The sequence below is a fragment of the Anopheles maculipalpis genome, chromosome 3RL (assembly GCF_943734695.1).
Source record: "Anopheles maculipalpis chromosome 3RL, idAnoMacuDA_375_x, whole genome shotgun sequence".
NCBI classification, from domain to species: Eukaryota; Metazoa; Arthropoda; class Insecta; order Diptera; family Culicidae; genus Anopheles; species Anopheles maculipalpis.
Genome location: NC_064872.1, coordinates 52,402,355 through 52,426,786, shown reverse-complemented (window position 1 = coordinate 52,426,786; position 24,432 = coordinate 52,402,355). Strand labels below are relative to the sequence as shown.

At 47.4% G+C, this 24,432-nt stretch overlaps 1 protein-coding gene and 2 pseudogenes across 1 annotated transcript; 2 read left to right on the top strand and 1 right to left on the bottom strand.

The window, feature by feature from the left end:
- Positions 1 to 468: 468 nt before the first annotated feature.
- On the bottom strand, positions 469 to 3,960 carry LOC126560766 (uncharacterized; annotated as a pseudogene).
- A 178-nt stretch (positions 3,961 to 4,138) lies between these two features.
- Positions 4,139 to 5,549, top strand: LOC126560765 (uncharacterized; annotated as a pseudogene).
- Positions 5,550 to 9,045: 3,496 nt separating this feature from the next.
- Positions 9,046 to 14,349, top strand: LOC126560764 (piggyBac transposable element-derived protein 2-like). Its single transcript, XM_050216718.1, is given in 5 exon segments — positions 9,046 to 9,080; positions 9,159 to 9,196; positions 9,199 to 9,476; positions 9,548 to 9,834; positions 14,304 to 14,349. Coding segments are annotated over 5 exon segments (684 nt in total).
- Positions 14,350 to 24,432: the final 10,083 nt, after the last annotated feature.

Genomic DNA, 24,432 nt, shown 5'->3' with positions numbered 1-24,432 from the left:
TTTCCAGTTAAGCTGTTTGCATGTTATGGTGTTTAAAAGTTGAAACAATTTAAAAATAATGGAAATTTGGGTAATGTGAGCATTTTGAGTAGCTTAATGATTCTTTTAATTTAAGACTAAATACAATAGTTATATCATTATCAGACCCATGCTACGGAACAAGGACAACGATTGGAAGCATGGAACTGCAGATCCCTCACAACACCCGGCAGTACCCGCATTCTTCTGAACGAAATGGAAAGGAAACAGAGCGCCTTTCTCCTATCGCAGTGATTGCATGATCTACCAAAGCGGTGGAGAAAAGCATATACTCGGTACGGCGTTCCAGGTCAAAGGTGAGATGTGAAATCAAATGTTCCAGTCATGAAAATGCAGGTTGAGTATCCGCGGAAGGTTGTTCAATCTGAGCATTATCAATGTACATAGTCCACACCTTGGAAGCACCGATGACGAAAAAAAAACAGTTTTTTACGCGCAGTTGTAGAGGGAGCTGCTATCCATAATACGATGTCAAGATTGTCATAAGAGATTTTAACGCTCAGGTCGGACGAGAGGAGGCATTTACACCAACGATAGGAAGTTGCAGTGCCCACCAGCTGACGAACGTCAACGAGCCTCGGCTTTCGCAGCACCTTCTCCCAGCACGCACCTCGTTACAGTTACACCTGGAGATCACCACAGCTTATCGATGAAAGGCATTTCTCGGATATTATCAACGTAAGGACCTATGTATAGTGGAGCAAACGTCGACTCAGATCATTTCCTGGTTATGATTTAGTTACGTCAAAAATTTTGCACCGCCAATAAGTTACTTTATCAGCCTACCCCAAGACTCAACATAGATCGACTGGGGCAAGCTGATGTGGCGAAGGACTTCAGGAACACGCTTCGGGAAGCGCTGCCGGAGGACGCCACCACCAAGGCGATGTCCCTCAATGACCACTGACATATGGGCAAGCAAATCATCAACAGCACAGCCGTGCGAACGATTGGCCGCTAGACACGTAACCAGAGAAAGGAATGATTTGATGGTAAGTGCAAGCAATATCCGAGAAGAATGCAGGGCGTATCCGCTAGTGATGGGAATAGTTCCGAAGAAAGGAACGAGCAGAATCAATTCACTCCTCAAAAGGAGACGAACCGCTCCAACAGGTTTTTGAACCTGGTATCAAAGAAATGTTCGGATATCACTTGCTCAATTCAAGATAAATTGAAATATTAATGTCAATGTTATAATTTCTGTGTTAGGAATACGACCTGGCCGTCATTACGAAATAAAAAAAAATCTGTTTTAAAATATTTAATATGTTCACATAAAAGTTTCCTAACTGAGCATGAAACATGCGATGTACGTCGTTTCTATAAAAAAATAAAAAAAAGCGCAAAAAAGTTAACACGCATTGGCAGTACCATGAAAACTAAAGGAATATGATAAAGGAAACTCCCTTAGAACAAATTTTAATTCGTGCGCCCCTTAGCAGGGATTAAACGTTTGGTAGAAATAGTTCAAATCGTTCGGCGTGGAAATCATTGATTAACCCGGTCAGTGATCAAACATCATTCAACAATTTTCATGTGAGATTGAATGAGCTTAAGCAGTGAGCAAAAAAATAAACTTTTTGTTGTTGTCGTAATGAGGAGATTTTTTATTTGATTGCGCTAAGAGACAACCAATGCAAGGAACTTCGATATTTGGAGCGATCGCTCCTTGGAACATAGGAACAATAAATAGAAAGTCGACCATAGAGGCGATATTTGGAGTGTCGATCATTAGTACGGTATTTCGAGCAATCGCTCCAAGGAACTTAGCAATGCTTTTTGAAACGATTGTTCAATGGAACGAAGAACGATATTTGGAGCGATATTCGCAGGAGCGATGTTTGGAGCGTAACTGAAGAGCGAATTATTTTGAACCTTGATTCAAGCCTGTCATTCACACCAGAAAGGGGACGGAACCTTCACCAGGTTCGTTTGTAACTTCCCTTCACTAGCACCCGCATGCTCCAGCCTTTTAGAACGTGGAACACGGCAGACGACCGAGAAGGCAGCAAACCCGGCTCTTCCAGAACAAAAAGCGCAGCTTTGTAGAGTCGAGTCGAACGAGCAACTGATGCAGCAGCTACACCAGTCGAGGGACTCGCAAGTTCTACAGAATGTTGAATGCGGTACGAGGCTGGTATGGCTGTTAAGGGTCACTATGAACGGGGTGCAGTGCAAGACGAAACCAATAGAATTGGATTGAGGATCAATGCGACGAAGACAATATACCTGCTTGCCGGAGACACTGACCACGATAGAACCGTAAGTAATCGTAACTTCGGACAACAACTTAAGCAGCGAAATCCAAAAGCGCGTTGTTCAGGGGAATCGTGTCTACTACGGACTCCACAAACTCCTGCGATACAGAAGACTTCAATAACACAGGAAATTTACGATATATCGCACACTGATGCGTCCTGTAGTTCTCTACGGGTACGAGTCTTGGACTATGCTGACGGAGGACGCCAATGCACTCGCCCATTTTCAAATGGTGGGTGCTAAGGACTAACTTAGGTGGTGTGTGCGACCAATCAAACGGTACTACACTTCTCCCTCCTCTCGTTTCATTCATAATGTCTCCATTGACACGCAACAACTCCAAGTCGCATCTAACCGCATCCCCAAAGCGACTATCGGGCTCGATCCGGGTAACTACCAGAGGACGGCTCAGCTCAGGCGCGACGGCCCCGATGATGTCAGCCAGACAAGAGGCCCTGCTCACCAGACGCATGACTAGAAGCTCCTTGCCGGCCATGCCAGCCCTACCAATAGCGGAAGCTACCGCACCTTTGAAAACGTCAAAGGTTGGATGGGGCCTGGCAGGGCAGGCGAGTCTTGAGCCGGTCATGGAGAAGAGAACAGGGCCGTTGGTTGCATCCGTTGCTGGTCGCAGCTTGGAGGTCTTCCTCGAGCGGTACCCTGCTGGCACTAACCCCGTGGACCCGGTGGAGAGGGCGATTGCAACGCTGGCTGGTTTCGTCCGTGCGATACGCGATGGACAGTAGGCCAAGGGTTTCTCCACTCTGCCGAGGGATTGGGAGCCCGTCATCAGGAAGGTCCTGGATACGCTTGCCAAGGTAACGGAAAAAGAGACGCAAAACCAAGACGCCACCGCAACGACGGACGTTCCCGAGTCACCGCCATGTGCCGACGAACCTGGACACGAACTCACTGTGGAACCGGTTGAGCGGCAGCTCGCGGGTAGCGAGGGCGAAGTGGCAGGGTTTTCTCGCGTGGAGACCCAGCCGTCCCCTCAATCTCCCGAGACGCAGCTGTCTCCCAGAACCACCGATGCGAAGACTGAGGAACTGTAGCACATGACGGCACTGCTCTTGGAGGCCAACAAGCAGCTATTGCTGAAGTGGGAAGCCTACACTCCAAAGACCAAGGAAAACAAACATGGACAGGCACAGACGGACATAGCGTTAGACAACCCAGAAACAATACAAACTACACTCACAAACAAACCAAAAAACACACAAGATACAGAAATGGACACTCTCTCGACTTTCGCAAACAAAATGACAAAGACACAAACAGAAACAAACACCAAAACACAAACAACTAAATAGACCACAACGACATGTGACAGTCAAATGGACACCGCCACGATCACGGACACACCCTCGACCCTGCCCCCCACCAACAACGCGACAGACCAACACACAAACATACAGCCAAACAAAAAGACCAACAAACGCAAACGTCAACGCAAACAAAACAAACAGAAGACCACGGACAACGGACAAACTACAGGAACCGACATCTGAATGGACGAAGGTGGTCAGTAAGTCGGCAAAGCGACGGGCACGGAAGAAGCAGCGGAAGCAGGAGGCAGCAGCACTTGACGCAAATCAGCAGCAGCAGCCGAAGCAACCGCAGCAACCGCAGCCACCGAAACAGCCGAAGCAACGCGCACATCGGGTCCAGAACGCGTTGGAGTTAAAAACAACTAACGACGCGACACTGGACGAGACACTGCGCATCGTCAACACGAGGCTGGGGGACGACAGGAAAAAGGGTGCAGCGCGCTAGGATGAACTTCCAGGGGAATCTCCTACTGGAACTCAACTGTGAGAGCCACACCGAGACGCTCGAGATGTGGAGAAAAGTGTCCGGTCTACTGGAGGGCAAGGCAAAAGCCCGACCACGGACCCCCACAACTCGCCTCACGTGTTCCAATATACCCCCAAGCTGCACCAGTGAAGAGATTGCGACGGACCTGAGCACAGCCCTGGGAGTGGCGATTGATGCCGACCAGATCACGACCGTGAAATCCAATTACGGCACGCTGGTCGCATTCTTCGGTTGCCCTGAGGTGGCCGTGACCGACGACGTACTGCTCAAGCAGCATGTAGTCGGTCTCAGCCAGTGTTGCAGGCTGAAGAAGGTGGAAACAAAACGACAGTGCTACCGGTGCTACGAGTTTGGTCACATCGCTATCAAATTCCGCGGAAAGGATCGATCCAGCAGGTGTCCTCGGTGTGCGGAACTGAAGCACACAGGACCATGCACGGAGGAGCGGAAGTGTCTCGTCTGCAAGGGCCCAGAAGCAATAAGCCATTCGTTCGGACAGCGCCCCTGCCGACAAGTAGTTGGGATGAGTATACGGCCTCCCCAAAAATAATATACTCCAGCAGAACGTCAACCACTGCCGGTTGGCGCAGGACTTGCTGCTGCAAACTGCCCGGCAGGAAGGATGCGACCTGGTGCTGATCTCCGATCCATATCTGATCCCGGAGAACAACGGCAACTCGCGGACCCGACGGGCAGAGTTGCGGCAGTATCGACAGGACGGTACCCCATCCAGCGCATCATCGAGATTCGGCGGGATTGTTTCGTTGTGGTCGAGATGCGCGGGATTGTGTTCTGCTCCGTGTACTTACCAGCTCCAGTGGGTCCCGATTCGACAGTGGAAGACTTCAGACGCAAATGGACCGAGATTGCGTCAGTTATTCCGCAGAACCGGGACACCGTGATCGGCGGGGATGTCAACGCCTGGTCAGGAGCGGTGGTGATGGACGCTAGCTTCGCTGGGGCTGGTCTTGTTGAACCGGGGTAACCGGCCAACCTGGTGCAGCAACAATGGCCGTAGTTCCATCGTCGACGTTTCCTTCTGCAGCCCGTCGCTCCTGGGGGACAACAACTGGCGAGTTTGCGACGAAAATCCGAGTGACCACAACACCATCAAGTTTTCGGTCGGAAGGACGACGGCGCTGCGCAACCAGGGACAGGACAACACACAACAGACAACGGAGTGTAGATGGGCGACCCGGTTTTTCAACAAAGAGCTGTTTGTTGAAATGTTCGGGTCGTTGGACATCCACAACCGCACCCTCTTGGCGGACGAGCTGACGCAGGCAATGGCCACTGCTTGCGACGCCACAATGCCGAGACTGCCCGCAGCACGAGGAGGACGGCGATCGGTATACTGGTGGAACAGCGAGATTTCCCAGCTACGCCGTACTTACATCGGGATGGGGAGGAGAGCGCGAACGGAGGAACAGTAACAGGATCGGCGGCCAGCGTACACAGCGGCGAGAGCAGCTCTGGAACAAGCGGTTAAGCGGAGCAAAAAGGAGCACGGTGAACAACTTCCGGAACAGCTGGGTCCCCACGGATTCGGACTGGGCTACAAAATTCGGAAGCAGGCGTGGGAAGGTGCCCGCGTACCGATGGAATGGGACCCAGCGAAGCTGCAGCACATCGTCAGGGAACTGTTTCCGGTGCAACCGCCCAATGAGTGGCCCGCAATAGCAGCAGAGACAGGACGGACGGACGAGGACACGGCTAGGGATCCAGTCACCGAGGACGAGCTGTTGGGCATTGCAAAATCGCTGAACCCACAGCGTGCCCCTGGAGACGATAACACCCCGAACGTGACATTGATAGCGGCGATGACGGCATTTCCACGCGTCTTCTCGAGATCGTTCCAACACTATATCAATTCCGTCCACTTCCCCGTTGAATGGAAGAGGCAACGGTTGGTACTGTTCTCCAAGGCCGGGAAACCACCGGGTGAAGCATCGTCGTACCGGCCGCAGACTTACGGAGCATCTCGATGCGACGGGCGGCCTCGCTGATGCCCAATACGGATTCCGGAAGGGACGCTCTACTATGGACGCCATCAACAGTGTGATCGCCAACGGAAAGGTTGCGCTGGACAAAAAGCGCAAGGGCGACCTACTGTGTGCAATGGTGACAATCGACGTGAAGAACGCCTTCAACACGGCCAACTGAACAGCGATTGGAGCAGCTCTGCAGCGAAGAAACACGCCGTTGTACCCTGGAGCGTTGCTGCGGAACTACTTCGTCAATCGCACGCTCCATTACGAGACGGACGAAGGAATGGTCACGCTACCAGTGACGGCAGGTGTTCCACAGGGTTCGATTCTAGGGCCAACACTGTGGAATGTCATGTACGACGACCTTTTACGTCTGGAGCTGTCCGGGAAGCGTGCGGACATTATTGGATTTGCGGATGATGTGGCGTTAACCCTTATCGGGAGGGACCCACAGGAAATCAGCAACCATGCTACGAGGAACCTGGAGATGATCGAACGTTGGATGGATCCAGTGGGTCTGAAGCTGGCCCATCAAAAGACCGGCTACATGATCTTCTGCACGCATCACAACCCGCAAGTAGGTCAACTACAGGCGGGGGGACACACGATCATTTCCACGGAATCGCTCAAGTACCTCGGCGTCGAGCTCTGCCGCAAGCAGCACTACGGCCGGCATTTGGAGAAGGTCTGCACCAAGGCAACGCGTATCGCAAATGCCTTGACCGCTCTGATGCCGAACAAGTGTGGCCCCAAAAGCAGCAGAAGGAGAGCCCTGGTTAACGTTGGGAATAGCATTGTCCGTTACGCGACACCATCGAGGGGACGGACACTTCTACAGAGAGATATTCACCTTCGTACTCCGAGTAGCCAGCGCCTTCCAGACGGTTTCCTACGATGCAGCTTGCGTGGTCGCAAGTACTATCCCGCTAGTCCTCCTACTAGAGGAGGATATTCGCTGCCACGACGACAACTACAACGGAAGCAGCAGCAGCAGCGACGAGTAACCAGAGCAGCAGCAGCAGGAGCTTAGACCCAAACGGGAGTAACGGCTACGGACGGACGGGTCTGAGCAGCAGCAGCAACAGAAAGGAAGGCACGAAGCAGCAGCAACCGCGCGTCAACGGGATGAGTGCATTGCACAAACGAACCTGCATGGAGTACTACGCACATCAGCGCATCGGCAGGATTCGGATCAGGTCGAGGAGTGGTTTAGTTGGGTCGCATCGGCTGCCGGGTCCGCTTCACGGGCCCAGCGTCACGATAAATCCCACATACCCCATCTTGAGGGTTGGTCTGTAGCCGCAGACCACCTTCCGAGATGGGGACATTTTGAAGGTTCCCTCCCCGTTAACAAAAAAAAAAAAAAGGTGGTGTGTGCGAGCAGGGCGTGTGGCGAAGCAGAACGAACCACGAGCTAGCTGAGCTGTTTGGCGGTGCTGATATCCTGACGGTAGTCAAAACCGGAAGGATATTTTGCCTGGGGCACGTGATGAGGATGCCGGACTCATGCCCCACCAAGAAGGTGCACGTCAGCGACCCGTTCGGCACGAGCAGCACAGCGAACCCGTTGGCTGGATCATGTGAAATCAAACCTGTCGGTGATCGGATGCAGCCGTGGATGGAGGACTGCAGCCCTAGACCGAGTTTTAAACACCAATTTTTTTTTGGAAATACAAATTTTGGAGACATTTAGATAGATATTTAGCAAAATATCGAAAAATTCGCAAACCGAAACTTTCGTCTGATTTGCTTTGAGCTATTATAGTAATTCGGCAGGTATTATGATTAAGCTAACTAGTGCATAAAAAATTTGAAGTTCGATTTCTCTGTTCTCTAAAATGCTTCTAAAGTTTATTCAAAGCTCATTTAGATTTTAAACCCCCGATAAATAATTTAATTTTCACTTTTACAGGGCTTCCGAGTGGAAATAGACATATGCGAGTATTTCTAGACAAAGGTCACGATTAAGTGTACAATTGATAGATAAAATTAGACAACCGTCACCGTTTCTAGACAATGATCAAGGTGAACTAGACAAACGCTAGGATGAAGTGGACAATGGTCAATAAGAATTGGTCAGTCATATTTGAACTGGTTGATGAAACGGTTGCAAGAGTTTCTAGAACGTTTGGCTAATTTTAAAATTCAAAAGCTGACCGATGAAGTACACCTTTCTCTCATCAGAATAAGTTTTCCCTTCAAATACATCAATACAGTTACAACTAAATGACATCCAGCGCAATGCATGGACCTCGTAGCATTACAAAATATTCGATAGCTAGGGAACGATGTGCAAAACATGCTCAGCTGGCAGCAAATGCTGAGACATTTAGTCATTTAGCTGCCGCGACCATCTCCATATGCTCAAAACAGGGGTCGCCGTAGGCCTCCTGCTAAAACTGTATTCATGTACTGCTTCAAATGTACTTGATATACAAATTGTACAGAAGCGAACGGAATATCAATTCGAAACAGGGATGCTTTTGTTTTCTTGTTTACCCTGCATGTGTAATGAGCAATGGAACAAGTTAACACTTTGACGGGGACGGACATGTCCGTTCTCGCTTAGCCGAATGTTGTTGACGGGGGACGGACATATCCGTTCTCGCTTAGCCGAACGTTGTTGACGGGGAACGGACATGTCCGTCCTGAAGACCGGCGCATCGATGAAAGACGCGTGCGCACATACATGCACACGGGCTAATTCTGTTTGTGTAGTAGTTTTCTGTGTTGTGTTCTTTTCTGGTTTATACGTTCTAAGCTAACGCTAGTTGAATATACTAGTGAATTTCTTTAGTGCAATCGTGCAATTATTAGCTGGTTATTGGTTGGACGTAACGACGATAACGATGGTTTGGACAAATTTGACGCTTGCGGCTTTTTATCAATATTTAGTGATTCTGAAGAAGACGAAAACGATAATAGACCAACTAAGCGAGCGATGAACGTTATATTTAGTGACAGTGAGGATGAAGAGTGGGTTGAACGAGGTAAGTCACAACATTTACGACAATTCGACAAGGTGCCTGGGCCAATCATCTAATTGTGTTCTAGATCGACTCCTAGTAAATATGCGGAATTGGTCTGCGATAATTTTTTTTCAATTTATTTGTTTCTCAAACCAACTTATACCAAAAAAACAAGCGTATAATATCCTATAAAAGCGCTGCGATAAGTCCATTACATGAAGATGTCATTACGAACGAAATGAAAATGTTTCTTGGATTGGTGTTGCTGATGGTGCAAATTAAAAAATCACACTGGAGAGAATATTGGTCTAAGGATCCATTGATTGAAACACCAATATTTCCAAAAACCATGGCCCGAAATAGATTTGAGCTGGTACGTCGGTTCTTTCACATTGCAAATTATGTTCGAAACATTGGATCAAACGATAAATTGTGGAAGATAAGATATTGGATCATTTCAACCCTAAATTCCAGTCAATATATACACCAAAACAACAATTATCGCTGGATGAAGCTCTTGTACCTTGGAGAGGAAGACTTAGCTTTAGAACATACAATCCATCCAAAATAATAAAGTATGGGATTTTGATAAGAATGCTTAGTGAGAGTGACACTGGTTATATTCTAAACATGGAAATTGACTCAGGTGCCGGGAAAAAATTGATTGGAACCATTACTGATGTAATACAACCGTACTTCGGTCATTGGTACCATGTTTACCAAGATAATTACTACAACAGCGTTGTCACGGCAGAAATGCTGTATAAAAATAAAACTTATGTTTGTGGAACAATTCGGGAAAATCGTGAGTTGCCAAAAATACTAAAAGATAAATAAAAGACAATTCAGAAATGGGAAATTGCATTTGTAACAAAAGGCCCCATTCTGCTACTAACGTGGAAAGACAAACGATAAGTTCGCATGATATCAACTATCCATGATGCATCGATGAACTCTACAAACAATAACAAGAGAACTATTACTTTGGCGAATTTCGAACCTAAATGTGCATTAGATTGCAACAAGTATATGTTGTAGTCTATAATGTTGGCCAACATTTTTAGAAAAACCATAAAATGATACAAAAAATTGGCATTTTTTATAAGCTGTGCACTATTCAACACTTACGTAGTTATCGTTCACATAGTGATAGGATCAAGAAAATTCCCTATAGAAAATTTATACTTGAAGTAGCAAGAGAATGGATATGTGCGGGTGATTCTGATAAGTCGAGCAACGTTTTATCACCACAACAGGACTCTCAAAATAACCCACAATAGAAATTACAGAGAGAACATGTTCTGGAAAAATTTGTCACAAATCTAAAAAACGGCCAACCAGAAAATGTAAATTTTGTAGCCAACAAGGCTTGCGTAAAGAAACAAGATATATTTGTAAAGCATGCGATGTGCCATTACATGCATATAAATGCTTCTTCGAATCTCATCGAAAAAATTGAATTACAAAAATTTGTTCCCATATTTTATCAAAAATAAAGAAATAATATTCCCACATATTGCATCAAAAATAACAAAATAATAAAGAAAATTCGTAATAAATTGATGTGAACATTTTTTAGCATTCTCTACGTCCAGCGCATTCGTACACGCTTTTTTATATGGATTGGAGAGCCAAGCACTAAACATTGCGGAGATATCCAAGTATCGAAGTGTAATGCTTCTATGTGTGTGAAAGATTTCAGGTAATGAATGACATCGTGCGGCGGAACACGCTAAGCTTTCCAGCGCCTAAGACAACAAATTTATGCGGTGATACCAGCACGTTCTGGCTAACACTCGCCAGTCAACAAAGTGTTAATGATAAAACATCTGCTCCTGACAAGCAACCATTCTATGGAATATTATAATTGGAAATATCCTATTCATCACTCAATAGCAATCTGATGTCTTTTATGAAGAAATGTTAGTAATCCATTTGTTTTACTCACTGCGATGTATCTCTGTTTAACACAAAGATCTGATTGCTGGGGAACCTACAATAATAACAAAAGAAATAAGAAATTGTTTTTAACGATCATACACAAGCCGCCTTCACACTTACGGTTATTGCGCATTATTGTTAACTAAAGTTCCAGCACCGTTCCATCAGCCTACAGCCGTCGTGCAACATCTAGAAAATATTATACAACCATTAATTTAACCTCATACCAGTAGTACCCAGCATGCAAATGGATTGAAAGAAAAGAAGCCACCGCGCACAAGAATTGATCCGTACCTCTTAATATAATATAAGCTAACACTTTTGCGTAGTCATACTTAGGCTAATGCTCACATAATAAATCCACGAATAACAAATAACAAATTCACGCTAGATAAAAGAACTTTATTCACTGAAAACTGCCATTCCTAATGGCGGAATCTTTAAGCACTCGTATACACTTCACAACGGGGTTTTCTTTCTACTGCACATGTAGAAAACTAGACCGAACCGTTCAGACGTTTCAATCGGAGCTGCCAACATGACCATGCGAGTTGCTTAGAATGTTCGGACGTCTAGCTTCCTTCCCAGAACCACCGATGACCCAAGTAGCAAAACTGTGTGAATTCAAACATTCCCTACAGGCAATAAAATATTTCATGACCGTGTTAATGGGTAATTTGAGGCTTAAAGTGTGAAGAAAATCCTCCAGACGAAGCCAAGTACACTTAAAAATATCTCAAAGTGAAAACATATTTCCAAACTATCGCTAGAACCCGAAATTTTGATTTTGAAAAACTCTTGTGACATTAAGGTCACAACGGACTTAGGGTATGTTTTTCTTTTAAATCGCTTTTTTAGCAAACTTATTTATTATTCAAATATGATGGAAGAAGAAACTTTATTATATTATACATAATATATAATCTTACATAAAAAAGTTTAAATAAGTTTCTTTTTGTTTGTAACCTAATAGTTATATTATTATTTTGCGTGTACTATTTGCGTGCTGCTACCAAGCAAACTTGCTCGAGAGTGCGCCGTGTGGAACTTAAGGCTCTTTTGTATTCTTTATCCAAATCGTTTTTGTTTGCGCGTATCGAACCAACAGCAGCAATCTGAAAAAGTTGTAAAACTCATATTTATAACCAGCGCAAGCAAACTATGCGACATACAGCCAAAGGTCTGTGCGCTTCAACACGGCATTTTGAGAATGTATTCGTGCTCGATCCGTGTAAAATGTAAGCTTGCCCTACGTTTAGAAGATTTTCTTCATACTTTAAGCCTCAAATTACCCATTAACACGGTCATGAAATATTTTATTGCCTGTAGGGAATGTTTGAATTCACACAGTTTTGCTACTTGGGTCATCGGTGGTTCTGGGAAGGAAGCTAGACGTCCGAACATTCTAAGCAACTCGCATGATCATGTTGGCAGCTCCGATTGAAACGTCTGAACGGTTCGGTCTAGTTTTCTACATGTGCAGTAGAAAGAAAACCCCGTTGTGAAGTGTATACGAGTGCTTAAAGATTCCGCCATTAGGAATGGCAGTTTTCAGTGAATAAAGTTCTTTTATCTAGCGTGAATTTGTTATTTGTTATTTGTGAATTTATTATGTGAGCATTAGCCTAAGTATGGTTCCGCAAAAGTTTTAGCTTATGTTATATTAAGAGGTACGGATCAATTCTTGTGCGCGGTGGCTTCTTTTCTTTCAACCCATTTGCATGCTGGGTACTACTGGTATGAGGTTAAATTAATGGTTGTATAATATTTTCTAGATGTTGCACGACGGCTGTAGGCTGATGGAACGGTACTGGATCTTTAGTTAACAATAATGCGCAATAACCGTAAGTGTGAAGGCGGCTTGTGTATGATCGTTAAAAACAACTTTTGTTATTATTGTAGGTTCCCCAGCAATCAGATCGTTGTGTTGAACAGAGAGACATCGCAGTGAGTAAAACAAATGGGTTACTAACATTTCTTCATAAAAGACTATTGCTATTGCTATTGCTATTGAGTGATGAATAGGATATTTCCAATTATAATATTCCATAGAATGGTTGCTTGTCAGGGGCAGATGTTTTATCATAAACTTGTTCCATGACACCTTACACATGCAGTAGGTTCAACAGAAGAAAACAAAAGCATCCCTGTTTCGAATTGATATTCCGTTCGCTTCTGTATTTTTATTATTATTAGTATTACTTTATTATTATTATTAGTATTATCATTTTTATAATTATTATTAGTAATATTATTTATTTTAATCTGTCTGTTATGCGGTCAAAGAAATTTAACTTAATAACCAATGAAACAAACAGAGCGCCGCATAATTAGGGATTGTTAAAGGAGGACGAGGGCGCAGAGAGCGGCAAGGCACATAGAAGTTGATTGAGGATAGGAGAGCAGGAGAAACTAGGAGATCGAGAAGGAAGCGGCGATCTTGCAGAGAGCGCAAACCTAGCAGTTGACATCTGGTTTCGTTAGGAGGTAGAACAGTGGCTGAATTATCCAGAAATTTTATGAGTAGCAAGCCAGGTGAAATACCTCCGAACCCGCTCAGACCAGACAGCTGAGCAGTACTCCAGCAATGACCTAACCAATGAGCAGAATAGAACCTTGAGACAAAGAGAATCAAAACAATCGCTAGCCACAAGTTTCAACAAACCAAGTGATCTCCAAGTCCTGCCCAAAACAGCATACATATGGTACGAAAAACTAAGACCAGAGTTAATCCAAAGACCTAGGTCTTTGACGAGTAGAATCGAATAGAAAAACGATTTACACTGACGCCACTGAGAACATAAGGGAGCAGAATAGGAGATCGGGAACGACTAAATGAAATGGAACTACATTTAACAGGACAGAGTGTAAGGGATGTATGAAAACACAAGGATGTAAACTAATCAAGGATATCATGAAGGATAGAACAGTCGGCCAGGGAGAAGATAGGGTGGAATATTTTTAGATCGGCAGCATAGCAGAGGAAGCAATTAGGAGGTAGGATAGAGAAGACATCATTAATAAACAGGACAAACAACAGAGGACTTAGGACATTTAGGGTTTGTTACGAGGGGTATATTTATTCGAACCTTCTTTTTAGCTCAGTTGCTACACGCGGTGCTATGTAGGGAAGTGGCGAACTCGATGCGTAAGCCGAAACATTGAGTGTGTGTGTGTGTGTGTTTTTTTATACAAGGAGTTTAAAATCTTCATAAAGACACCCAATAGGGCGACATGGGATTTTTACCCAGTAAAAAACTCTCCTTGGACCCTATGCACCCTCCCACAGGATCACGCGGTATTACTTCATGGGAGGGGCAGTGCTGTGCACTTAGTCTGACTAATACGCGCTAGCAACTATAACACTCTCGTTCACTACACAAACGTTCACAGACATTTACGGACATTCACTATACAAACAGCACACCATTTAACACTGAACGCTTAATGCTTAGGCACGACTATGTAGCTGGTCGTCTTTCCACCACTGCTGCAGTTTGGACGTTATCAGCCGCATCGTTGTTGACGCTGCTTCCCACAACTCACTGCTCTGCAACATCAGCTGCACCAGGTTCGACTGGCTCACCTCTGTACCGCATATGCCGTTCAGCTGCTGACGTTCTGCGCTGAATCTTGGGCAGCGGAACATGACATGTTCTGCCGTCTCGTCTGCATCCGGACACGCTGGACATTGAGGTGAAGACGTGTGCCGAAACCTGTACAGGTAGTGCCTAAAACAGCCATGGCCAGAAAGTATCTGGGTGACAAAGAAGTCCACGTCACCGTGCTTCCTGTCCAACCATGCTGCTATATCAGGGATCAGCGTGTGTGTCCACCTACCGTTCACAGCGTTGGACCAGCTGTTCTGCCACATCATGATGGAGTTCGCCCTCGCAGCCTTTCTAGCGGCTCCCGCGTTGGGTTCCCCCGTACGTGCAATTTGGAAGCACTCTGAGTCCTCCTCGAGCGTTATGCACACAGGCGTCAACCCAGCAATCACGCAAACTGCTTCGTACGAGATCGTACGATAGGCACTAGCGACTCGCATAGCCAGCCGCCTATGCATTTTGTTCACTGCGTCTTGGTGCTGCTTCTGCTGCAAAATGTGCGCCCAAAGCACCATATCTCAACACTGAAGTGGCTACGTTGCAATGAAGTCGCCTTATTCTGCTGCTTGCTCCTCCAATATTGGGCATGAAGGACGCCAACGCGTTGAATATTTTCATCGCCTTCGTGCAGGACTCCTCAAGGTGTTTCTTGAAGTTTAAACGATCATCGATGGTAACTCCAAGGTACCTGAGGTGTCGTACAGATTCGATGTTGCTCGAGCCAACTCGTATCGTCGCCTTCTGCACTTCTTTATGGCTGCTAATGATGATAAACTCAGTCTTCGAGTGAGCTATCTGGAGATGAGCCTCCCGCATCCATGCATCGATCATACCGACCGCGTCAGTAGCCAACACTTCAACCTCTTCTATCGACTCCCCGGTGACTGTCAGTGCGATGTCGTCCGCAAATCCGGTGAGCTCTGCTCCGGGCGGGAGTGAGAGAGTAAGCACTGCGTCATACATGGCGTTCCATAGAGTGGGACCGAGAACTGAGCCCTGCGGAACGCCAGCGGTTATTTTGGCTGTTTTCGGCCCTTCTTCCGTGTCGTACAGCAGAACTCGTTCGTCGAGATAACTCCTTAGCAGCCTACACAGGTACGGGGGAACCTTCATGCGATCCAGCGCCATCGCAATTGCTGCCCAGCTTGCACTGTTGAAGGCATTCTTAACATCAATTGTGATGACGGCACAGTAGCGAGCTCCACCTCTCTTCCGTTTGAACGCGGCATCGCCTCTTTCCAGCACAGCTAACATGGCGTCGACCGTTGACCTCCCCTTCCGAAATCCGTACTGCCTCTCTGAAAGGCCGTGTCGTCCTTCAGTGTAGACAGCCAAGCGATCCAGGATTGGAATCTCTTGTGCCTTAGCCAGGGAGTCGACGAGTCTCAATGGCCTAAGGGCTGACGGATCGCCTGCTGGTTTACCCGGCTTTGGAATCAACACCAGTTTCTGCTTCTTCCAAAATGCTGGAAATTGTCCTGTCGATAGAGGACACTGAAGCACCGTTCGAAAAACCTCAGGGTAGGCCTGCATCGCTGCCTTCACTGCCTCGTTGGGGATGCCATCAGGACCGGGTGCTTTCCCAGGTTTGAGGCGGTCCGCTAGCTTCAGGATTTCAGCCGTTGTTATATGCTCTGCTTCTGTCTCCGGTGTATTGAACGTTGAGCTTAATACCGGAGGATCGTGGGTGGGGAACAGCTGCTCTACAATCTCCTTAAGTTTTGAAGGGCTGCGCTCGACCGGCTCGCGACTGCTTTTCACCTTGTGCATAATTGTTTTGTATGCAAAACCCCAGGGTTTATGGGCGATCTCTGCACAGAGCTCAAGGAAGCAGCGTCGTTTACTCGCCTTTATTTCGCGTTTCAGATTTGATCTGGCCGTAACGTAGTCGACTCGCAACCGCTCTCTGATCGCAGGACATGTCTCACGTTGTAGCTTTCTCCGGGATGCGATGCACTCGGCACGCTGAATTTTGATGCTGTCGTTCCACCAATACACGGGAGCCCGCCTACAGCCAGCAAAATTCCTCCTCGGCATCGTTGCATCACAGGCCCCTGCCAGGGCGGATACCAACTCTTGGGCGTTCTGCACCTCTCCGAAGCCGCCAAAGCTTAGAGCCTCCACAAACAGTTCCTCGTCAAAGAATTGTAATCTCCAACCACGAGTGCTTACAGAGGGCCATTGAGTGGGCGGCCTTTTTCTTCCGACAGTGTACCTAATCACACGGTGGTCGCTGAGCGTGTAGGTATCATCCACTCTCCAGTTCAGGTCACGCGACAGTACTGGGCTGCAGAACGTGATGTCCACAATAGAGGACCTATCGTTTCTGGTGAACGTAGGTACGGAGCCAACATTACCCAACACGAGATTCAAGCGGGCGAAGCTCTCCAAAACCGCATCGCCCCTGCTGTTTGTGTGCCTGCTGCCCCACTCAACCACCCAGGCGTTAAAATCTCCCGCAATCACCACCGTATTTCGTCCACAGAGTTCCGAAGTGAGGTTGTCTAGCATTATTTCGAACCTCTGCTCATCCCAGCTTGGGGGAGCGTAGCAGCTGCAGAAACAAATGCTGTTGATTTCTGCGATCACAAAACCCTCGTAGGTCGAAGAGACCACCTTCTGAATGGGATATTTTCCCGCCGCGCAGATTACGGCCATCCCCGTCTTGTCTGATACCCAATTGTTATTGCCATTTGGTTTCCGATATGGCTCCGACAAGATGGCAACATCTCCTTTCTCCTCGCGCATCGTCTGCCACAGTAGATCCTGCGCAGCCTCGCAGTGGTTCAGATTTGCTTGTACTATTTCCATGCTTTTCTTGCAGCCATGCAGTACATTCCTCCGACTTGGTGCGCGTTGTTGTCAGGAGCACACACCAGGCATAAGGCTGGTTTTACGCAAGTGCGGGCATGATGTCCCTTATCTCCGCAGCGAAGACAGTTGTCCCTTCTGTCAGGGCCCTTGCAATCCCGCTGGACATGGTTGAACTCCCAGCAGCGGAAACACCTCCTTGTTTGGGGGAGGATGCGGACACGGCAGATAGACCAGTCTATCTCCACTTCACCGGCTGCAGCCACTAGCGATGCTGCCTTAGCAGGCATCTTTATGTAGGCTGTTCGTGTCTCGTTAAAAGATGGCTTTATTCTTGTTTCCAGCCGAACATTGCCAAGCTCGAATCTCATCCGCAAAACACCCTCTACCATTTCCGTTGTTGTCACCTCGTCTATGTCGCGACATTCAATAGTCGCGTCATTTCCGCGAACGGTGACCTGGCCGGCTTCTCCTATCGAATCCTGCTGAAGATCCTTGTAGTCAGCTCCACATGCAGTATCCTCTGTCTTCAGTTCAAAGATCTGCCCTCCCTGGAGCGCCTGATCTTCGATACTTGCTTTGCTAGCGTTTTGAGCTTGGGATCTGCTTTCACCTTCTGGAGAACTGATGCGTAGGACTCCTTATCGTTTAGCCCAACCATGATCGCCTCCGTCTTCGGCCGTATATCCTTTCTCGGCTTGGGCTCAATGCCAATATGCCCAGTTGGTGTTTTTGCTGTATTTTCGCCGGTATGAAACGCCCTCTGCTGCTTTCGTTTCACTACTGTAGTCCATCGTTCTTGGAGCACAGTTTTGTTTTCAGGCTTTGTTGCCTCACCTTTTTTCTGCTTCTTTTGTGCTTCCTCTTCCTCCTCCGCTTCCGGCGTTCGGTCTTTCATGCCCCTTTTCGACCCTCCCACTAACGGAAAGAAGGGTGTAGAAGGTAGGCTTCGAGCGTCTCGAGCCTCGCTGAGTGCCTTTTCTGCCTTTTCCGCCCGTAGCCTCCAAGTGAGCAGGTCACTTTCTACACGGCTAAGGGATGCCAAGATCTTCACCGCCATTTTCTTAATGGGAGCATGGACGTTGTTGCGATCCTTTGTGAAAAGTTGCAATTCCTTGGCAGTCTCCAGGGCTTCCTGCAGCTCAATGTTTTTTTGAAAAGCCTGGCTCAGCGGAACACGCGATAATGGCTCAGTCCTCTGAACATGGCTTCCTTCGTCACGGCTTAAAATTTGCACGGAATCCTCTGCAGGCATCTTGCTGTACGATTCCAGCACAACCAGTTCTCCTTCTACAGCACAAGTTGGCTTACCTGCCACACCACCTTCATCTCCAGTTTCTACTGCATCCTGCTGGGCATCTCCTACCGGTGGTGATCGTACGGTTTTATTGCTCCTCCCAAAGAAGGAGGTAATACCCAAAGGATTTGGGTGATTCGCGCCGTGGTTGCTCATCACATTTGGGATGCTTGATCGCGCTTCGTGGATATGAGCCTTAAGCACTGACACTTAACAACGTTTACGGCACCCACACTGAACGCTCTCAGGACACTCACTCTCACAGGACACTCACACTCTCAGGACACTCACAAGGCACTAAGTTGCTAGCGCGCACGCATACGTTCACTTCGGGTCTTGACCCACCTCACTTAGCCACAGCTCAGGCTACCGCTAGTGTGCGTGATGGGTTTTGCTTTCGAAGCTGTTTTCACTTACACAAGCGTAGTATGCTCAGTGTGTGCTTGCTTAGATATGGACGCAACTGACGCTAATTCATTGACTGAAAACTAACGAAAACATAGCGCACATTTCAGTCACTAACGTCGCACAGGCACACAGAAAGTCGCACTCGGGCACTTCACAAACAACAAACTCCCCGCACAACTGATGGTAGATCAGTTGTTTGGCACACAACAGGTGTCTCTGTATCGTCAACAACTCTCCTAAGGCTCGGGCTCCGTCACAGGCAATGAAAGGAGAAACGGCTCCGTTTTGCACCAGGTGGCGTCCTGGTCGCTACAGTAGTCTCCCCTTAGAGCGGCGTTATCGGTAACGAAACGGAATATTCATTCTTCGGTTATATCTGGTAATACCCGTCGATGAATCGTGTCCTCTGCGTCGCAAGATAGATGGTGGTGCCGGTGGCTGGGGCAACGGTGCAAACGACGGATGCGCGGCGTGAGGCTGCTGCGTCGGCGAAGCGCTAGGCGTGTTGGACCGATCGTGCGACATCGGCTCGGGTACCGTGGATGCTTGTCCGGTTGCTCAGGTGACGGTCGTTGGGTTGTCGGGAACGTCTGCTCCGGGTCCGTCGGTGGTGTTTCCCTTGACGGTTGAGGCGGGGATGCTGTACTGGTTTCCTCAACTGTGTAGGCCGGTTTCAGTCGGTCGACGGATATTAGCGAGGGTCGATTCAGCATTATCTGAAAAGACTAAAGATTTCGTGTAAGTACTTTGTATGGACCGTAATACGGGATTGTTAGAGCGAGACAGACGGTGCCGTTTGCGAACAAATACGTGGGTGCATTGGTTTGGATCGTGATGGACAAAAGCAGTTCGGTTGGTGTGCCAAACGGTGTCAGGTGGTCGGATTTTGCTCATTGCACACCGTAGTGTTCTGGCGATTGGCCGGATTGGTGGGCCAATACTGGTTGTGGTTCCCTGGAGAAAAATTCGTCGGGAATGTTTTGAATCGTACCATACACGAGTTCGGCTGGTGATGGTTAAATGTCTTCTTTAAAAGTTGTGCGAAGGCCAAGCAGTATTAAGGGAAGGTGTTCAGTCGCCCGTATGTGTTTCGTTCCGAGGGCTTGGTTCAACTCGCTGAATAACGACGGCTCTAACGGTCTTCCTTGGTCCGTTGTCACTCTATAGATGGAACTCCAAATCTGGCGATCCAATGATACAGCAACGCTATGGTCATAGTTGATGTGATGATGTCCGGTAACGGCACTGCTTCAAGCCAACGAGTGAATCGTTCGATAATTGTCAGGCAATACCGGTTTCCGTTACTAACTGGGAAAGGTCCGACATAATCGGACATTGATGTGGCTGAACCTGTCCTGCGTGGCCGGGTACGGCGTGAGCGGGCTTTTGGTATGACGTCCGACCTTAGCACGTTGGCAAGCCAAACAGTTCCTCACGAACTCGCTCGTCTCCCTTTTGATGTCCAGCCAGATAAATCGTTCTAAGTCAAATCAGTCGAACTGTGGCTCCGGGATGATTTATGTCGTGAACGGCGTGGAGCAGCTGTTTGCGGAATGATTTGGTGATAGACGGTCGTACTATTCCGCAGCGGAAGTCTGCGTACAGCCCTTTGTTACTTCCGGGGATCGGCGTCTTTTAGAGGAACAGATCAGATGGCATCTTCTGGTTCAGTATAGCGGTAAGCTCGGGGTCGTGGGCCCGTTCGTCGACTGAAAGTTCGAACTCAATGATCGGTATCGCGCGCACTACTTCGATACGTGAAACCATGTCGGTTGTAACATTACGCTCTCCAGAGACGTGGTGTATATTGGTCGAAAATTGTGCTATAAAGTCAAGCTGTCTAGCTCTTCGCGGCGAGGCATTATCTTGCGTTTGTCTAAAGGCGTACGTTAAAGGCTTGTGGTCCGTATAGATACGGAATTCCCTGCCCTCTAACTGGTACCGAAAATGGTGTACTGCGAGATAAATAGCCGCTAACTCACGGTCATAGGTCGAGTAGTTCCTCTGTACCTTTTTGAATTTCTTGGAAAAGAAACCTCTTTGACGATTCTTTGATGCAATACGGCTACGGTGGCAAAATCAGAAGTTCGTCTGTTCAAAGTGAGAGTTCTAGGTTCGGGATCGTGTGTGCCAACAATGCTGCTTGTTGAAGTTGATCCTTGCTTAAAAAGTTGAATTGGATGCTTCGGACTTCTGGGGTGTCTAGGTTAGGGGCGTTTTATCATTTTTTCGGTTTCCAGGCGTAATCTCCAATAAGCTGTCGTTGTGCGCCTGTTTAACTCAGTGATAGCTGCTAAGCGCTCCAGGAGAGGACGAATCCCTTCTGCATTTACCAGGTGTCCTAAAAAAGACGATTTCGGTCCGGTTGAATTCGCATTTGACTGGGTTGATGGCCAAATGGTGTTGTTCGCGACGCTGGAATAATTGACGCAGGTGTTCGTGGTGTATTTTTAATGTCGGCGAAGCGATGATCATGTCGTCAATGTATGGGAACACGAAGTCGAGTCCTCGAAGAACATCGTAGATGAGCCTTTGAAATGTTTGCGTCGCGTTTCTCAGGTCGCTGGCCATCGTGGTGTACTCGAACTGCCCGAATGGAGTCGTGATGTGATGGCTGTTTTAGGAATGTCCCCCGGTGAATCGGGATCTAGTGGTGTTGTGTCTTTGGTTTAAGGTGTCCGAGTTGTTGAATATTTAAAACAGTGTATTAAGACACAAACTAAATTACAATCTATTAACACTTAAAATATCATAACAGAATCTCTGTTCTCTCGCTTATCTGTTACGCGCTTACCCGTGGTAGGCGAGGTTAACCCAGGGAATTTCTTTGATAAGGAAGCTATCGGTGACGTTGAATCGCAAACCTTGACGGTTGGTTCCCCTGGATTACAAATAGTAACACCGGGAGTGCGGAGGTTAGTGAAGGCGTCTACAAGGCATCTGCTGCAAAGGTCGACTAGCAGGTGAAAATATTCGAGAAAATCGGCACCAATAATGGCCGTGCGCACGTCGGCGATCACAAAATTCCACAGCTTCATTCCACACGATGGTTTATGGGGAGCACCACTGACTGTGCTCTCGTGGAATTACGGCGACGTTGGCACCAGTATCAATCAAAAATGGTTGGTTTGTTTTTCAGTCTACTATGACGAGGCGATGGGTTGTCGATGATACAGAATGGACTGGTTGTTGCCGAAAATCTCCCGCGAGTTGTCACGCAGACGTCGAAGATATAATGTTACCTTGCTGACGGTTGACAAATGAGCATGGGGCTCGGCAGTTACGTGCCTGTTGAACGTAACGCTGATGATAGTAACACAAGTCGATTGCGGCGATACTGGTGGATTGGTTTGACTGTGTGCAGTTGCGTGATCGAGACCGGATGCGTCCCCTATTTAACTGATCCAGGACGGCATCCAAACGTTGCGTCAAATCAGCTACTTGTCTCGTAAGCCCATACACTTCCCCTTTTTGAACCTCTGACTTCTTTTGGTATGTACCCGCTCGGTGGTACATAATTGGACGAATCTAGGTGTTGCGTCCAGCAACAGAGCTTCTTCTGTTCGCCTTTCGGATGTCACAGATTTGCCAATTTCACAAAGGTAAATTCCGATGTACAAAAAAAAAATCAAATTTACTGTGAATGCTTAATCCGCTGCGCGTTGAAGAAGGGCCCATTCCTTGCGCGCGCCTGCTTTTTATCTCCTCTCAGCGGTCAGTGCTCTCCGACCGACCCGAACACGATTTCGTTCGTCAGCTCCTTCGGTTCGGATCGGTTTCGCCCTGGTTTCGCCGCGTTGCTGTCCGCAACTGATCCGAGCCGCTCCGCTGTAACCTGACGTGGACCGGTGCGTACGCGACACTAGGACTGATTCGGCTGCTTTACGCCACTGTTACGTACACTAGTTACGCGCGGCACTATACACTATACACTACTGGTCCTTTTTACCGTACCAATCGAAGGCGCTGGGGAAAAAGTTTTTTGGCGCATCGCACGACACACAGACACTCGTGATGAACACTACTAAGGATGCAATTCACTCTCAGTCTCGGTGCACTTAGGTCGTTTTACGGCATTGGCTGTATTGGTCCTGGTAGCTCGTGAACACATGTTCGAACGCGCGAGTGTATGCGACCACGTAGGTTTTTTGCACCATACCCACATGCACTAACGCGTATTTTACACACTGAACTTTGGGTCACCAGGTTTAGAGTTCGTTCGAAACAGTGAGAGAGAGAGAGAGAGAGAACTTTTTCGAGCACGCTAACGCTTTTTGTATGCGCAGTGCAACGTGCACCCCTTAGCTGCCCTATTCTATTTACTGTTGCTGTCCCTGTCCCTGTCCCTGGGAGAGAGAGATTAATCGTCCTTTGACCGTTCACCTATCGCCTCGATATCGACAGCTGTCATCAGCTGTGAGCCAGGGACAGGCAGCCGCACAACGGTCCCAACATCTCGGTCCCCCCCTCATTTAAGTTAGATGGTACGATTCTAATCTGCTTGGTGGTCTTCTAATGCGCGAAGACCGACGAGAAGATCACTCCAGCTGGCGGTTATGGTATGAACGTTGAATTGGAGGAGCCTGCATGTCAGTCACAGATAAAATGTGTGGCGAAGGCGACGTTGTGGGTTCTACTGTTTGACGCATACTTGGCAAGCTCCACTCATCTAATAATACATCCATTGGTAGTTGATTAGAAGTACGATCTTCTTGACTTGCATTACGTTTCCTAAGCTTATTAATGTGACGCCTATGTATCTTATCATCCGCAGCCCTAACTTCATACATTACTTTTGTGTTCTGTCGCATGATTAAATTAATGTATACGGTCATGGTATTTAAAAGAACAAAACACAAATAATTGATTACTTGCTACTGTATTACAATACAACGAGAACCGCCGTCTTTACGCTACCGGTGCTGACGATGGAGATAGACCTCGGTGATGGTGCGTAAGCCGAACAACGCCGAAGTGGATACGTCGGGTCCTGTAATACAGTGACAGGACCGAGTAACGGCGTTGCGCTTAGCACCCACGGTGTATAGACCCGCACACAACAATTACATTTCCTAATCGCTTTATCACTTTGCCAGATATCCACTTGTAAGACTTACGCTTAAAATATTTCAAGAAAATCGGTTCGCCTACTTGAAATTTACGTAAGATATCCATCTGTTCCACTGGATCAATTTTTGGGCATCTAAGGAGATCAAAATCGATACGTATGGAACAACCCAGCATAATCTTGGCCGGTGTTTTATTATGTTGCAATAAGCGATGTGGTGTTTGAT